Source organism: Aotus nancymaae, unplaced genomic scaffold (assembly GCF_030222135.1).
Source record: "Aotus nancymaae isolate 86718 unplaced genomic scaffold, 86718_ANA_hifiasm-v0.15.2.pri h1tg000089l, whole genome shotgun sequence".
NCBI lineage: Eukaryota > Metazoa > Chordata > Mammalia > Primates > Aotidae > Aotus > Aotus nancymaae.
In genome coordinates this window covers 25,147,050-25,164,537 of record NW_026988504.1, presented here as the reverse complement: position 1 = coordinate 25,164,537, position 17,488 = coordinate 25,147,050, and the positions used below count along the sequence as shown (strand labels likewise).

Here is a 17,488-nt window from a genome sequence, read left to right as displayed (position 1 = left end):
GACACAGCTGGTAGCTCACGGACAGAGAAGCGGTGGTAGGAGTGCTGCCGGCTCCCAAGTGCAGGGTACAGAGCTGTCCCTGGGGCTGCCTACTTATACCCCCAGCTGAAGGTGGCACGCCTGGGTGTGCCCTTGGCCTGTGCCAGCCTTCCCCCATGGACCCGAAGGAGGTCTGGGATACAGAGGTAGCCGGGCTGCCCCAGGCTCAGCGTCCTTTGGTGATTGCCTGGAGGCGACCCAGCCTCTCTCCATTGTGTGGGGTAATTTGATGATATTAGCCTGTCAGGGCCACCATAAATCAGCTCTGCTGCCACAGGGGTGACCTAGATCCTGGATTCTGCTCTCCGGCTGGCCCCAACAACAGGTCTGAGACTTAGCCCCTTTGGGATAGAAACTCCCAGAAGCAGAGTCACCTCCTCGATTGATGGTAATTACTGTCTCATCCCTCCTGGCTCCCACCTTGTGCCCACTGTGGACTGAGCTGGAAGCAGGGTACTAGGGAGTTATCACAGAGGATGCGGAGGCATAGCCCCTGCCCTCTGGAGCCCCAGATGGATGAGAAACCAGTTCTTGCTCTCAGGATCCTCACAGCTTTCTGCAGAGACTGAGGCTCTGCCCTTGGGAGACTCCGGTTTGATGAGGAGACAAGTGGTGTGGCCAAGGGATGGAGAGAGGCACAGAGACTGTGCCCGCCGGCGCTCGGGGACGGTGTGCGGAGTTCACACGAAGGGCTGGGAGAAGAAAGTGGACCAAATAAACAAGGTGGTGCTGACGCTAGCTGACCCTGAGCAGCGATGCAAGTGGCTCGACCGTCCTGTCCTTTTGCAGGGCCAGCAGGGGGCGTGGAACTGACCTTGGTTGAGCGCCTACTCCATACAGAGCCCTGGGAGGGCATACAGAGAAGTGTGACTTATCCCTGCTCCTGGAAGAAATTTGGATGTATATTCTGGTCACCAAGGCCAGAAGAGAATGGTGAAGAAGGCGCTGGTCTCCAGTGCGACTACCTGAGCTCCATCCAGCTCCGTGCTCACGAGCTGTGTGACTTCAATAAGTTACTTAACTCCACTGTGCCTCAGTTTCCTCCTCTGAAAAAGGCTGATATGAATAGTCTGTCCATCTCCTAGTAAGAGACTCATGAGAAACACTCAAGAAATGTTATGCTGCCTCTGATCGTCCAGCCCCCTAAGTCCCCATCAACTCTGCCCTCGCCCAGACCTTAGCCATCAGCTTCTAACTGCCCTCCCTGCCTCTCCCATGTCCCTCCGACTCTTCCTGCACAGCAGCCAGAATGATCTTTCTAATCCACGTCCGACAACATCACTTCACTGGCCTCCCTCCACCCTCAAGACAAGGTCCACATTCCTGGCACTTAGGCCCGTCACCATCTTTCCATTCCTGTCCCATCTCCCACCATCCTCCAGAACCCCTAGAAAATCACACAATGCTCCCAAACGCCCTTCTTCCCTCCAAGAATGCTCAGCACTTGCAATGACCTCTAATTGCAATGTCCCTCTCCATCTTTTCTATGCAGAAAACTACTCATCACTCATCTTCAGTGATCCCTCTGTGTGCCTCCTCCGTCTTCCTGTCCTCTAGCCCTCTGAGTTTGTACTGTGCTCTGTTACAGTGTCTCACACTCATCCCCAGGCTCTATGAAGCACTTTACGAAGAGCAAAAGTTCGTGTATTATAAAAAGAAGACTCTCTCTGTTGGCAGCAAGATCTCCTCTAAGCCTGGCGCTCTTCATCTTGTCTGGTCCAAGTAGGATCCCAACCCATATGAGAGGGAGGAAAGATACCAGTCATTCCAGAAAGATGCTCATTGCTGAAAAAGAGCTAAAGGTAGGGAAAGAGAGGCCAGGATGGTCAGCAAGGGCCTGGAAGAGGCAATGCCTACATGTTTAGGCAGCATAGATGACTGGTATTTCTCGAGGTGATTTTAAGTGATGCTCAGAGACTGTTAAATAATACTGAAGTGGCGGGTGCAGTGGCTCAAGCCTGTAATCTCAACACTTGGCGAGGCTGAGGCCGGCAGATGGCCCAAGCTCAGGAGTTTGAGACCAGCCCGGACAACATGGCGAAACCCTGTCTCTACTAAAAATACAAAAAATTAGCCAGGTGTGGTGGTACATGCCTATAATCCCAGCTATTCAGGAGGCTGAGGCACGAGAACCGCTCGAGCCTGGGCGACACAGGTTGCAGTGAGCTGAGATCCGTGCCGCTGAGATCCGCGCCACCGCGCTCCAGCCTGAGTGACAGGGCAAGACTCCATCTCAAAAAATAATAATAATAATAATAATAATACTGAAGCCGTTGGAGAGATTTCCTTTTTCCATGTTTGTTTATTTGTTTGTTTTGAGACAGGGTCTCACTCTGTCATCCAGGCTGAAGTGCGGTGGCGGGATCACAACTCACTGCAGCCTCGACCTCCTGGGTTCAAGCCATCCTCCAGCCTCAGCCTCCCAAGTAGCTGGGACTACAGGCACACACCACCATGCTCAGCTAATTTTTTTTTTCATAAAGATGGGGTCTTACTATGTTGCCCAGGCTGATCTTGAACTCCTGGGCTCAAAAGAGCCTCCTGCCTCAGCCTCCCAAAAAGTGCTGGGATTATAGGCATGAGCCACTGCACCTGGCCTCATTTTCCATTTTTCAATCTTCTGATTAGTCAAGGAGGAAATCTCATTTGGACACTGTGGGCTCTCTAACACCCTGCCACACTTGTCATCACCCTGTTCAAAAAAACAGAGCCAGCTTTGGGCTCAGAACCTTTAGAAAGTAACAGCAGCTAATTAGAAGTTAAGTCTTTCTGTATATCATTTCCTTCTGCTTCTGGAAAGTGATTATGATTTTCCTCTTTTGGTAGTAATGTCAGATTTCCTTTATAAATATATTTGTTGAAATGAAAGTGACTTAATTTACCAGAATGTGTCAAATAAATATTTAAATGGGTGGTACAAAATATGTTAAAAATTAAACAGGTAGTTTTATTTTTGAGAATTAAAAGATAATTTAATTCTCTTTTATTCAATACTCAGAGAATACTGAAGGCAATTTATGAATGCTTAATACATGGGAGACTCTTAGATCAAGGCTAGTGTGTATCAGTTCATTCCCTTTCTACTTTCTTAAATGGTTTTAAACCATTCAAGGTCTTCACCAAGCTCTCCTGGGAGGCCCAGAATCTGCTGGCAACATGGTCCCAGGCCTGGGAAGTTACCTTCTTCCCCATCCCCAGGCTGATGCTGCCACTCTGGTTGGGAAGTAAGCCCAGGGTCCTGGGCCCCTGAGCTGGATGGAGAAGTTGGTGGTGCCGTGGATGGGCCACTGTGGAGAGAGCCAGCAGAGAGGCGCTTCCGGAATCTGCTCTGTCATCTGCGAATGTATCTGTGTTGGGAGATCCTGAGAACAGTTGAGACTCTCCTGACTGAGCAGAAGCTCCCAGCTGGGGCATCCCTAGTCAGCTAGCTTTCTTGACAGGTGGCCCTGGCTTCCAGCCCTGGTGCGAAACCCTAATCCCTGTCCTTACCCACCTTCTCCACTTCCCACGCTTCAGCCCCGCTCAAAGCCTCACTCAGCCCAGAGCAGCAGGCTTCGTCCTTCAGATTTCCTCCCAGCTGCCCGGGAAAGCAAGCTGTGCATGGGGACCACTGTGGAGTGGAGAGAGCAGGATCTCCCCAGAGAGGCAGGGCTGGGCCACCTGCCAACCTCACCCTCCCTTCCCCTGTGGTCCTCAAAGTTGGCTTCAGTTTCCTCATGAGAAGCTCCTATGTGCAGTGTTGCCAAGGGCCATAAAAACAGAGGGCTCCCTAGATGAATGCCCAACTGCTGCCCAACTGCTGACCACATGTAGCTCCTGCCACGCTGGCCCTCTTCCCCCCACATCTGGCTTGTCCCAATACAAAGAGGAGCTGGCAGCGCCTGTGGTCCCGATAGGACGTCTTACTCCAGTTGCAGCTGGGCACCATCTTTTCCCTTCTCCCAAGCTCTCTGCCTGGCATGGGTAATCAGACTGGGCAAGATGGGCCAGGGAGGAGGAAGACCAACCGTCGTGGCCTGAATGAGTGATTTCTTCTAGGTCCTGTGATGTGGCCCACTCTTCCAGCCTCTCAGGGCTCAGAGTCTGCACTCTGAGCCCCACCTTCAACACCTCCCATGGGAACCCTCCAAAGAATGAACCAGGAATGAAAACCATAGAGCCCACAGCAGCCGACACCTGAGACCTGGTGAGAATCGACACTGCCTCTCTACAGCCGATGTGCAAGGCTGCAGCCTATGCCCAGTGCCAGCATCCCAAATGCAGGCCCTCCCCTTGGGGAGTGGATGGAGTAGGAGAGAAGGGGCTGTAAGGACCCAGATAGGCAGACAGGGGACAGAGAGGGAACCAAAGATGCCACTTGCAAGGTGTCCCCAGTAGGGAAGGCATCGTCCACTGGGGGCATGGGGACCTGGAGGCAGCACAAGGACAGCTTGCTCTGGCCTTGGAAGCCCTCTTGCTTGCCTGCAAGCAGCCTCCCATACCCCCCACTTGCTCCCCATTGCTGTCTGTCATTGAGCCCCAGGTGGGGCCAGGGAGGGACCTGAGTCAGCCTGAGGGAGAGGGAGCAACGCCTGAGTCACGGCTCCTCCCCTGGAGCATGGGCCCGCCTCCATGAGCCATCTAGGCAAGTGTGCACTGCCCACTGGCGCAGGGCTGTGGGTACCTGCTCCTGTCTGTCAACACTGATTCTTTCTCATACAATAGGCAATTGCCACCACCCTGCCCAGCCAGACCCTATCAGACCACAGTGAGGGGATGGGGTGGGCCCGCATAGGTGCCTCCACCTGACTCTAGGCATCCCAGGCTTGTGTCTGCTGGGACACACCTAGCAGAGAGGCTGAGAGCACCGGCTTTGGAGCCAGGCAGGTCACAGTGCAGAGCCGGATTCTTCCACTTATTTTGGGGAAAGTTGCTTCCCCTCTCTGAACCTGTTTCCTCACTGTAAATTTGGATTCATCCTTTATTGAGCACCTACTATTTGCCAGGCATTGGACTGAGTGCTGGGGATAAAGTAATGAGCAAGCCCCTACCTCGATGGACAGTTATGGGATAAAACAGACCTGCAAAAATAAACATGCAGCTCACAACTGAGGTGAGCATGGCTGGTGGGGGAATGGAGAACACATAATAAGGGATGTGGCATGGGCTGGGGCATCAGGGACCTTCTCCCTGAGTGAAGGGGGAGGAGAGGTGAGCCAGGAGAAGGAAACAGGGGAGGGGCATAGAGCATGTGCAAACGTCCCGAGGTGGGAGCAAGCAAAGTGACGGCCAGGGCAGGAGTCCCGTGCGGCTAAAGGGCAGGGAGTTAAGTCAAGCAAAGGATTTCAGTGGGAAAAAAAATAGTTCTGACTTTGGCCAGGCACAGTGGCTTAGGCCTGTAATCCCAGCACTTTGGGAGGCCAAGGTGGTCGGATTGCCTGAGGTCAAGAGTTCGAGACCAGCCCGGCCAACATGGTGAAACCCTGTCTCTATTAAAAACACAAAAATTAGCTGGGCATGATAGTGGGCTTCTGTCATCCCAGCTACTTGGGAGGCTGAGGCAGGAGAATTGCTTGAACCCAGGAAGCAGAGGTTGCCATGAGCTGAGATCGCACCATTGCATTCCAGCTGGGCAACAGAACAAGACTCGGTCTCAAAAAAAAAAAATAGTACTGACATCACATGGTTGCTGTGAGGCTTAGAAGAGCTCATATTGCAAAACTGCTGGTGTGCGCCTGGCACATAGTGGGACATCTTTCTGACTGTCGGTGGCATTGTGGCTGCTCCTGACTTCCCCATGGACCGTCTGAGTGACTTGGGTTCTCAGCTCCCTCGCTTGTTAATAGCCCATCCCTCTGGCCTACTCAGCCCCCATTAAGTCAAAGACCTGTGCCCGTGGGGCCTGGGAAGGACACAGGATGGTTGGAGGATCATGGTTCCTTCCATCAAGGACTCTCCAGCGTTGCAGGCAAGACCTTCGTTGCTTTGCCTGCACTGCTGTACTTAATCTTCGCCAACTGTTTTAGGAGGTGCGTGTTAATTTTTAAATCACTTTACAGGTAAGGAAATTGAGGTTCAGAGAGGATATCTTGGTCACAGTCACAGAGCTAAACAAGGCGGGAGTGGAGCCAGGGCTTGCCCTCCCGTGAGCAGGAGCTGCAGTGGACACAGGCACAGGCTTAGAGCTCCTGCTCTCTGTCCCAAGCCCCACACACGCACTGGGTCCCTCTCTGCCTTCTTCTTCGTGTCGTCTCTTTTCTTATTCAGTCTGTCTCAATTCACCCCTATCTCCCCTATATCTACAACAGTAAGTTTCAATAAATATGTGTGAATGAATGAATGAATGTGTGAATGAATGCTCCTCCCTGCCTAGTACTAGCCCAGGGCCCTCACTATCTTCTCTTTCACTGACTCTGTCTCTCTGACTCTCTCCCTTTCCCTCTCTCTCTCTTAACTCTATATGCGTTTGTTTCTCTCTATCTCTGTGTGTCTCTTTTTGCCCTCTCTCATGCCAAGTCACCCCCAAAGTTCATCAGAGCACCTTAAAGGGAAAAGGCTTCCTTTCCCAGGCCTGGCCTTACAGGTGACAGTGGCACAGAGGTAAGCCCCATCAGGAAAGCTCTCGCTCAGCAAACAGCAATGGAGGAGGAGCTGATGCCTGCCCTGTGCCTGCCTGAGGCCAGTCCAGTGACCTGGAAACCCCTGACATTTCCTTGTCCCCTCTGTGACAGCCTCCAAGCTCAGTGAGGTGGGCCAGGGAACCCCCTGCGGTCCCACCAGGACATCAGGACCCCCCAGCCCCTGGGCATCAGACCTCCTTAGGGCTGCCTCCTCTGACATCTGCCTGTAGGAAGAGCTGGCTACATTACCCAAGCCAGGCTACCTGTGGCCTTGGGACGTGCCATTGACTGATTAGGTAGGCACATAGGCCAGTTGCTGCCTATAGAGTTCCCTGGATACGTTAGAGATCTTTTCACTATAAAAAAAAAAAAAAGCTCCCCGAAATCAAGGGGATTGAGAATTTCAAGGTTGGTTCCACCCTTCCACCCCATTAAACAAAAAACTTGAAGTAAGCTAGGAAACATACACATTGATCCCATGGGACTCAGCTTTATCTCATCCCTGAGAAAGAACGAGACAGGAATGAAGCCACCCAGGATGTGGCAAAGCCTGAGCATGGACAGGACTTTGCCACTTTCAGCCGGTAGGACCTGGAGCAAGCCAGTCTCCCTGCAGTGAGGTTGGAGGAGTCTTCTCAGTGGCTCACCTAGCACTGCCGGTTCTTGAGTGCTGGGAAGGTGGAGCGGTTTATAGGGAGGCGGAACCAAGAGGTCACCTGACCAACCCCCCCCACCCCCACCCCGGGACTCAGAGACGCAATCCCACCTGCCTCCACTAGACTGTGCTATCGAGTCACTTTGCTGGTCTGTTGTTTAGCTGAGCGGAGGCCAAGGGAAGGCAGTCATCATTGTCAGAGCTGCTGGGCTCATGTCTGGAGTTGGATGCTTGCAGCTGCCAGGCCCTGTGGACAAGAGCCCTGTTCATTAGCAGGATCCAAACATCGGCCCTGCCCTCCCCAGTGGGGATGATGGGGAAATCCCTGGAGGAGGGGAGTCAACGTGAGACCCTGGGGCCTCACAGTACAGGGTGGGACCACCTCCCAGCCTTCCTGGTTCTGAGCCTGCTTTCAGCCAGGAGGTCCCAGTCGCCATTTTTACCCGCAAGCAAGCCCGACTCTCCTGTGTATGTCCTCCAAATAGTGATGGCAACCACTGAGAGAGGAGGCTTGCCCCACTGCACCCCAGTCCAAGAGATCTCACGCTTCTATATTCCTCTAAAGCAGATCTTCTTTGGAGACAGAGACTTTAATCTGGCACCACCTCCAAGGTAGAGGGGTGTCTGGGGATTCTTATGAAGTTCAGGCTATTCTAGGCTTCAGTCCCCACTGGTGACCCTTGCCATACTTTGCTCTCTGTCCAGACCCATGTGACCTCTCAAATGCGTGCCACTCCTGAGATTCTTTGCCACACTTACGGAGGAGGTTCATTGCCCAACTGGAAACCTTAGGAACCAGAGTTCAACACTACTAGAAGAATCACAAAACCCCTCCCCACACGAGGGTCCTTTACCCTCCAGGGCCTTCAAACCTCCCTCTTCTCATTCTCTGAGGAAGCACCCTCAAAACTTCCTCCTTCTTGAGTTGTCCCCTGTACCCCTGAAACTTTAGTACTTCACCTCCAGGATGACCCATCCTCACCCAGGGATCACCCAAAGTCGCCCTTTCTTGATGACAAAACTTAGGTTAAAAAATATCCCGGAGTGGCCGGGTGTGGTGGCTCAAGTCTGTAATCCCAGCACTTTGGGAGGCAGAGGCAGGCGGATCACGAGGTCAAGAGATCGAGACCATCCTGGCCAACATGGTGAAACCCCCGTCTCTATATCTAAAAAAAAAAAAAAAAAAAAAAAAAAAAAATCCCAGAGTTTCAGAAACACAAAGCAGTCCTCTTTTTCCTGGAGTGGAGGTAGGAACAAGAGAAACCAACATCTCTTCATTCCTTTTCCGAATAACTCACCCCACTACCATTTATAGGCTGCTGTCTGTGTGCCAAACACAATGCCAAATTCATTGCCTGCATGAGGTCATTTACTCCTGCATCAGCCGTATGCAGTAAAGGTGTTTATTCCCTTCCTTGTGAAAGAGGAATGTGGGGTTTAGTATCTTGCCCAAACTCTTCAAGGCGACTCAGCGTAGGAGCCGGGACTCCAACCCAAGCAGTCTGATTCAAAAGCCCAGGCTTTTAGATCCCTTGCCCAAATTCAGTCTTTTTTCAATCTCTCCCCTACCCTTGACTCCCCCTACAAGTTTTCTTCACGTAGCCAAATGAATGAGCTGTTGAAACTGACACAGGACTAGTCCAGCTCTTTCCTATCTTGGGGCAGTCAACCCCACCCACCTCTGGAATCTTCACCACTTACTAGGGTGAGGCTCCTTCCCTTCCCACTCCTTTTCTAGCCCCCCAAAGAGAAGAAAAGGCATTCCCCATCCAGGGGAGGCTCCTACAGTCCTGGCTCTTAAGGTACAGTCATTCATTGGATTCTCATATCAACCTCTGGAAGCAGGGCTCAGCATCCTTACTATACAAGTAAGGACACTGAGACTCAGACTTTCTAAGCTCACAGCTGTTACAGAACAGAGCCAGGGTTATAAACCAGTCTACTCCCAAACCCTCTAAACATGCTCTCATCTTGGATGAATAATCACCATGCCCTAGAGACGGTTTACCCAAAACAGCCATGCCTTGAGCCAGCACTATGCCGGCACTGTGCTGGAGGCCTTAAATGCATCCTTCCAGTGAATCCTCACAACAAGCCCATGAGGTAGGTATTTTCATCGTGCCTGTTTTACAGAAGTGGAAGCTGAGGCTGGGAGATGGCCATCAACTTGCCCTAGATCCACCAAGTAGGAAGTATTAGATCCAGCGCTGGAGGCAAGAGCAGGTGGGGTAGAGGGAGACAAGACTGTCAGGAGAGCTTGGGTTCCTACCTTGGGTTCATGGACCTCCAGTAAGGAGCTCTAGAAGACCCATGAACCCCATGAAATTGTATTCAAATGTATGCTTATTTGAAGGTTGGGGGGCAGAGGGAAAGATCTATAGCTTTCAATATTCTCCAAGGAATCCCTGATCACAAAAATATTAGGAATCCTTAAGGTAGCATAGTGCCTGACACACAGAGGCACTCAGTGCCTGGTGAATGAATGGACACACACGAAAATGAGCAAGTAAGTGAATGAATATCCCTCTGTACCCTGGGAGACACCACATATGACCTGGCACACACATCTATCTGTGTCTTCAGAGATGGCGAAAGACTTCCTGGGACCTGAGCCCAGCCCACACCCAGGACCTTACTCCCAGTTCCAGGGGCCACAGCCAGGTGCTGTGACAAGCTCCAAAGAGATCCTTCTCCCACTTTTTCTCCCCACGCCCACTCCTAACAATGACCAGACAGAGGCGAGAATTATGCAACTCAGATAATGAAGCTGTATTGATTGCCAGGAGGGGGTGAGGGTGAAGCAGGGTCCAGGTGTGAAGTGCTTGGTGGGCAGGAGAGGGAATCTTCTAGTGGGATCTGTGTCCACACGGGGAGCCTCCTAGGCCTGAGCAGGGCTGGGCAGCCTCAGTTCTTGGTGCGAAGGACCTGCTCGTGGGTGGACACCACCTTGCCATCGTGCACATCCATGACCTTGGTGCGGATCTGGCGGCTGGAGGAGGTCACTGGGGAAGAGGCAGGGAGAAGGCGTTACCAGAGGCGGACAGACAATGGGCTAATCAGGAATGAGGAGGCCAAGAAGGTGAAGAAACTCCAACTGTCTCCCTGCTGCCCTTTCCCCAATTACTGCTTCACTTCCTGCTGTTGCCCAAGCACTGATACCATCAAAACATTTCTTTCAGACTAGGGCTCCCAAAGGTCAGAGACAGAGTCTCTGTCCTCAGAGGGGAGCTTCCTAAGAGCTCACACCCGGCTGGTTGACCCAGTGGAGTGATCTTGGTGGGAAGAGCCCTGCAGGGCCCTGTTCGTGGTGCTGACCACCACAGCAATGGGATCTGCCACAGACACCAGGTAGACGTAAGAGGTGGGGGCTGCCTCTCCCAGCCCTAAGGAGGGTTTAGAAAATAGCTTCTTCCACCCAAGGAGGTTCACAAGGGACACTGGGTGAGAGCACTATAGCTCGACCCCTCACGGAGCCCCTAGACCTGCTTGGGGTACAGAGGGCGGCCCAGAGCCCAGGCCCAATAAGGAGGAAGGGCTTACCATCTCTGGATGACTGCGAACCAGAGGAGAACTGGGAGGAGGAGAGGCTGTGAAGACAGAGAAGGGGAGGATCATCAGAGACACGCTGAGGCTGTGAGAGTGCCATGGTGAGGGCTGGACTATGGACAGGGCTGAGACTCACTGGGCGTCCTCGCCCTCCAGCAGGCGGCGGTAAGTGGCGATCTCCTGCTCCAGCCGGGTCTTCACGTCCAGGAGGATCTTGTACTCCTGGTTCTGCTGCTCCATCTCGCAGCGAAGCTGGGCCAGCTGCTCCTCCACGCTGCCGATCAGCTCTTGGATCTGGGCCAGCTGCATGCAGTAGCGGCCTTTGGTCTCCTCCAGGCTGTTCTCCAGGGATGCTTTCTGTGAGGGAGGGAAAGAGAATCGAGGATTAGTGAGTGCGGCCGTTCTCTCCCTGCCAGTTCTGGGCTCACCACCATGCCTGGCAGGGCTCCCACCATGCTGAGCTGGGACTGCAGCTCAATCTCCAGGTTCTGCATGGTGCGCCGGAGCTCCGAGATCTCGCTCTTGCCGCTCTGCACCAGCTCGCTGTTGGTGGCCACCTCGCGGTTCAGTTCCTCTGTCTGCAAAAGAAGAGAACGCTGTTCACACCAGAAGGCCCCAGAAGGCAGGTGGTCTGGGTTGCTTGCACCTCAAATGACACCCACCTTGGTGAAGAACCATTCCTCAGCATCCTTGCGGTTCTTCTCTGCCATCTTCTCATACTGGTCACGCATCTCGTTCAGAATGCGGCTCAGGTCCACGCCTGGGGCAGCGTCCATCTCCACATTGACATCTCCACCCACCTGGCCTCTCAGGGAGTTCATCTCCTGCACAGCCAGGGACAGTCCACAGTCAGGAGTTCCATCATGAAAGTGGATTGGGGTTCCCTAGTCAGGCCTGAATAGTGCCTTCCCACCATCACAATTATATCTCGACCCTCCCTGCTCTCTCTCTCTCTCTCTCTCTCTCTCTCTCTCTCTCTGGATAGGCTTTAGCTTTGTTGCCCAGGCTGAGCTCAAACTCCTGGGTTCAAAAGATCCTCCCATCTCAGCCTCCCAGGTAGCTGGGATTATGGCACGCACCACCGTGTCCAGCCTCCCTGCACCTCCGTTAAGCTGGCTTTTCCATAGAGTCCTCACCTCCTCGTGGTTCTTCTTCAGGTAGGCCAGCTCCTCCTTCAGGCTCTCAATCTGCATCTCCAGGTCAGCTCTGGCCAGGGTCAGTTCGTCCAGCACCCTGCGCAGGCCATTGATGTCGGCCTCCACGCTCATGCGCAGGTTCAACTCTGTCTCATACCTGGAATGACCCCAGAGAAAAGGCATGAGACACCCGTCCTCACCACAGTGAGGGCTTTGCTCTCCTCTCCCTCCAGCTTCTCCCAGAGCTGGCGCCTTGTGGGTGGTTTAAGGAATCAATCTCGAAAACGGCGTGGTTGGACACAGTACCCATTGATTGCTCAGATATGAACATTCCTGGGGCCTGGGGATAAGGCAGTTCATCTTGCTGCAGAATTCAGGAGGGGGTTGTGCTTCTACTTCAGCCAACAAATAATGCATAAGTCCTCCAACTATGATTCCCTCCTATACTTCAAGGGCGGTTGGGGAAGTGGGAAGTGCCTCTCCCTAAAGCAGCAGTTCTGAAACCTGGCTATGGACCAGAATCACCCAGGAAACCTGCTATAAATAGCTGAATCAAAACTCCAAGGGTGGGGCCCAAGAGTCTTATTCTTTTACAAGCACCCTAAGGAGTTTTCATGCAGCTATCCTGGCACCAGCTAGTTCTATTTGGGAAACACTGCTCAAGAATGCCGTACTTGGCAGACACTGGGTGTTCTGGCCCACCGCTGCAAACTCACTTGGTGCGGAAGTCATCCGCGGCCAGACGGGCATTGTCGATCTGCAGAAGGACGTTGGCATTGTCCACTGTGGCCGTGAGGATCTGCAGGATGGAAAAGGCACAGGTCATGTGTCAAATGCACTTCCCAAGTCCAACTTCACTGTAATCTACATTAAGCTCTTGCCTGAATTTCCCTCTTCTCCCACAAAACTTGACCACAGCACCCTAAAGGAAAACCCCAGGTGACCCAGGCCTATCCTAAGACTTTGCTAACTCGTGGTCAGCAGAAGGGGTGGAAGCTGCGCTGGGCTTAGAATCAAAAACCCAGGAGTTCTGGTTCCAATTCTGCCCTTGACTTGCTGCAAAACCTAATGGGTCTTGGAGCTTCAAGTTCCCCATCCCCAGGTGGGGAGAATAATCCGAGGCTCCCTAGCCCTCCTTCCTGAGCTGGCCTCTCTCCTCTCTGTGTCAGCCAGCCCTGCCAGTCCTCTGCAGATACTCACATTCCTTTTCAAGCTCATAGCCCATGGGGCCTCAAGTGGGACTTTCTCAAGAGATAAGACCCAATTGGCACAGGGGAGTAGAAAAGAGGACTCAGGGGAAGAAGAAGAAGACATATTGGCCCCTGAGCCTGGCTGGAGTTCCCACCTCATCACTGAATTTCCTTAATCCATGCAAGGCATTAGAGCCCAGCAAACTCCTGGAGGGAGGGCTCCCAGGTGATGTGGGAGCAGGGAGGATGGGGCTGGAGTCAGAGGGCACAAGCCTGCCAGCTCCCTCTGTGCAGGGCACATCAGGGAGCCACATTGATTGTCTCTGCAGGCTCTCCACGCCAGCCTGGCTGTGGGGAGGGACCAGCCTGTACAAGGCTTATGGGCGGCGGCAGCCACAGCCCAGACTAGTGAGCTAATAAGCGGTTTGGATGTCTTTCCTGGTCCCGTTAGAGCCTCGCCCCTCCCCTGTGCTGGAGGACAGCTAGCTGCCTCCTGTGCTGGAAGGTAGGGTACAAGGGCTCCAGCCTTGGCTCTGCCTTTAATCTGCTATGTGGCCTGCAGCTGATCACAGCACCTCTCGAAGCTTCAACTGCCTTTTCTTCCTCTGTAAAATGTAAGGGTAGGAATCACTGATCTGAGGATTTGAGAGCAGAGGCAGATGAGGAGGCTGGGGAAGGGAGTGCATCTTCTCACTGATCAGCTCTTAGGGCATCCGAGACCTCAAAAGAAAGGATGTGGGGTGGACTCTGTCCTATAGAGAAATCTAAAGGAGCCAGTGTCCCGAGGTATCTATTGTTCCCAGGAGGAGCTAGCCGGAATGGCACCTTCTGCTGCCCATTCACCCACCTTGTTCCTCAGGTCCTCGATGGTCTTGAAGTAGGGGCTGTAGTCCTTGATCTCAGCGGGCCGCTGCCTCTGGTACCAGTCCCGGATCTTCACCTCCAGGTCGGCGTTGGCCTCCTCCAGGGCACGCACCTTGTCCAGGTAGGAGGCCAGGCGGTCGTTGAGGTTCTGCATGGTGACCTTCTCACTGCCCACCAGAAGCCCATCGCCACCACCAAAGCCACCGCCCAAGCCACCACCAAAGCCACCGCCCAAGCCGCCACCAAAGCCAGCACCAAGGCCACCACCATATCCTCCCCCGAAGCCACCACCATAGCTGCTGCTGCTGCTGAAGCCACCGCCATAGCCGCCCCCCAGCCCGCAGGCTCCCCCGGAGGAGAAGCGGGAGGTGGAGACAGACAGGCCCCCGTAGGTGCTGGGGGCACGGCAGGACCCTCCGGCCAGGACGGAGGAGATGCGGCTGGAGCCGCCCCCGATGCCGCAGGAGCCCTTCATGGAGCTGGAGGAGGTGAACTGGCGGCTGCAGGTGGTCATGGTGCCGAGGAGGAGGTGAGCGAGCGAGCAGTTGGCTGAGAGAAGAGAAGGTGCCGGGTAAACTGGAAAAGGATGCGAGTGCTTTATACTCATGGGTAGGGGGCGGGCCTGGCACCTTCCATTCCCCTTGGCTTTCATCACCCACAAGCTAGGGCCAACTCCCAGTCAGGTCCCTCCTCTCCTCCGCCTCATCATGTCTGTCATATTTTACTGGAAACTCACTGTTTGGGGTGTTTTGGGCTTTCTTGTCCCGCCAGGCATGATTCACAGGGGGAGGTGTGGGCCTGCAGGCTACACTTTCCCATCGGGCCCTGGGAGTCCCAGCCCTCGGGAACCCGCGCACTGGGCTCAGCCAGGGTGACAGGCAGCAGGGCCTCTGCACCTTAAATCTGGTGACCTGCTAGCACTCCATTAACTGGATGGGACTTTAACATCCACTTAGAGGAAGCCCACCACTGCAGGGAACGGGTACCCGGCTAGAGGGCACCGGACAGCAAGGTCACCTTGGGCACAGACAGCCCTCCCTCAGGACGACCCTCTATTAGAGACAAGGAAGTCTCGGGGGCCCCCCAAAGGCCTGTCCTGCTGTGCCGTGCTCAGAAGCCTGTCCCATCCCTGAAATACACCCAGCTAGTCAAGTGGATCGTGACTCCTACCCCAACTCCCCCGTTAAAGGGAAATCCAGGCAGCTCTCCCAGTCCCGGGCATAGACCCTAATATCCTCCCTAGGGTGAGGATCTCACAACCGCCACACACCAGCAGATGGGCCCACAGCATAGGGCGGTGGCCTCACGGGCACAGCCAGGAGGCCGGGAAACTGGAGTCAGGTGGGCCCTGGCTCTGCCATTTGCAGCTCTGTGGCCCAGGGCTTGGCACTTCTGTAAGCCTCAGTGTTCTCATCTGCAAAGTGGGAGTCATACCATCTACTCCGCCTCCTGCAGTCGGCTCTGAGAACCCAATGCGACAATGTATGTGAACAGGCTTTGTAAACTGAGTGTGGCACGAAGCCTGGTGAGCCCTGGTAGCCCAGGCTTAGCCCAAAGTGAGTGGAGCTGCACCCAGAAACAGGCCTAGAGGCAGCCTTTTTTTCTTCCAACCCTAGATATCTTCTCAGAGCCCCAGAACATCCCTAGTGTGCGCAGAAGTCTGGCTCAGGCACCTTCATGTGACCCCCTTGCGGAGCTGGCCCAGGAGGTGTTCTGGGGAGGAATAGAGGCACCTAGGAGCAGAGCTGGGCTGTGACAAGGGCAAGGCCGAGGTGGACATGTGGGTCCCTGACTCCCGAAGCCCCAAGGCTCAGGGGACATTTCCAGGAGTCCATTTGGTCCTGCTTTGGAAGTGTGTATATCAAAACTTCAGTGATCTCCCAGACAACCTCCCAAAGCAAACCCTTCCGGCCCCCACCCCGCCTCCCGTCAGCCCCTCGGCTCCGCAGACCCCGGCAGGCATGTTGGGAGGAATGTGGTCGTGTCTGGGGCTGCCTGACACGTCCTATCTCCTCAGACAGGCCCCAACAGCCCCTGCTGGAGGCTCCAACGCTCTTCTTGGGATCCACTGCTCCTGGAAGAGAAGGAGGACCCGCTCTCAGCCCCACCCTCACCTTGACTGTCACCAACGCAGAAGCCAGGGAGGGGAGCCCCCCACCACTGCGGCCTCGGAGCTTGGAAGACAATGCTGAGACAGACACCTGAGCTGTGGGCTCCCCAAATCTGCCAGCAAAGGACTCTCGAGGATGTGAGTAAGCCAGGGCCCCACCCCGCTCCACCCACCCGACAGACACTCCTAATCTCCCTGCAGAGAATGGTCCCCCCACCCTGGCCCAGCCCTACAATTTCCCCAGAGAGAGGCAACAGGGGTTTTGGCTGAGGGACAGAGGATTTTGTTGGGAGGCATGTTGCTGTTGGCGGTAGGGCAAGGGGAGGCTGTGCTCACCGGAGAAAAACGCTGTGTCCAGAGGGATCTGGGAGCAGGAATGGGGTGCAGACCCCAATACCGGCTTCCTCTGCGCCCCACCCACACGCCCCTCCCCCACCCCCAACATTCCTGTCTCCTTCTTCTGCAGGGATCCGGGATAGAAGCTCCGGAGCCCAGGACATAGGAACAGCTCTACTTTCCCTTCCATCTGATTCAATGGAACCCAAAAGAAGCTTCTTCCTCCCCCTCCTTCAAGGGAATCCAAAAGATAAAGATGGCAAGCAACCAATGACAGATACATCCATGCACATCAGCTTAAAAGGCACTTCTGCAGCCCCATCCCAACCCCACACACCAGCTCCAGAACCCGAGCCTGGAACACAAGCCTGATCCCCGGCACCCGCTCTTAGAACCCTTGCCCAACCTGGAACCTGAGGCCAACCTCCCTTCCCCTGCAGACAAGGACTCAGTGACCAAGGAGCTGCAAACGGCCTGGCCAGGGAGGGAGCAGAGACTTAGAGGACACTGCACTCCCGTCCCCTCCCTGGTGCCAAGGAAGCAGAGGACTCAGACATTTTAAGGGAAGGCATTTTCTGGAGTAGCAGGGGTTAATGGGTTGCCAGTCTTGACTGCTGAGGCCTGCAGTAGCCCCCACCTCTGGACTCCTACACAGGCTTTATGTGAGCAGCGTTACTTGACCATCTGTCCAGGTTGCCCCAAAAGGAGGGGGGTAAAGGAGAAGCCCGGGGCGGGGCCCTTGTGGTTAGTGAGTCTCCCTGCACCACCCTGCTTGGGGGAGCCCCCTGCCAATCTAAACAGGTAATGCAGGCAGGGCCAGGCAGCACCCCCAGAGCCCACACTGTGTGCAGAGGACTGCTCTGGGCACCAGGAGATGACATGCTAAGGAAGGAGGAGACCTCAGGTCGGCCATTGCCCTTGGAGTGCACGGCCTAGTGGAAGCAGTGATCCCTGCCTTTAGGAAGGTCCCAGCAGGAAAGAGAAGCAGGAACGCGCATCAATGTTACTTAACA

General features: G+C 54.3%; 1 protein-coding gene across 1 annotated transcript; it reads right to left on the bottom strand.

The window, feature by feature from the left end:
• Positions 1 to 10,038: 10,038 nt before the first annotated feature.
• LOC105711243 (keratin, type I cytoskeletal 14) lies at positions 10,039 to 14,602 on the bottom strand. Its single transcript, XM_012443882.2, has 8 exons — positions 14,013 to 14,602; positions 12,692 to 12,774; positions 11,976 to 12,132; positions 11,502 to 11,663; positions 11,292 to 11,417; positions 10,976 to 11,196; positions 10,834 to 10,880; positions 10,039 to 10,295 (listed from the first exon to the last, which is right to left on the bottom strand). The coding sequence occupies exons 1-8, from the start codon at positions 14,541 to 14,543 to the stop codon at positions 10,198 to 10,200; spliced, it is 1,425 nt and encodes a 474-aa protein (XP_012299305.2). The 5' UTR covers positions 14,544 to 14,602; the 3' UTR covers positions 10,039 to 10,197.
• Between the last annotated feature and the right edge of the window lie 2,886 nt (positions 14,603 to 17,488).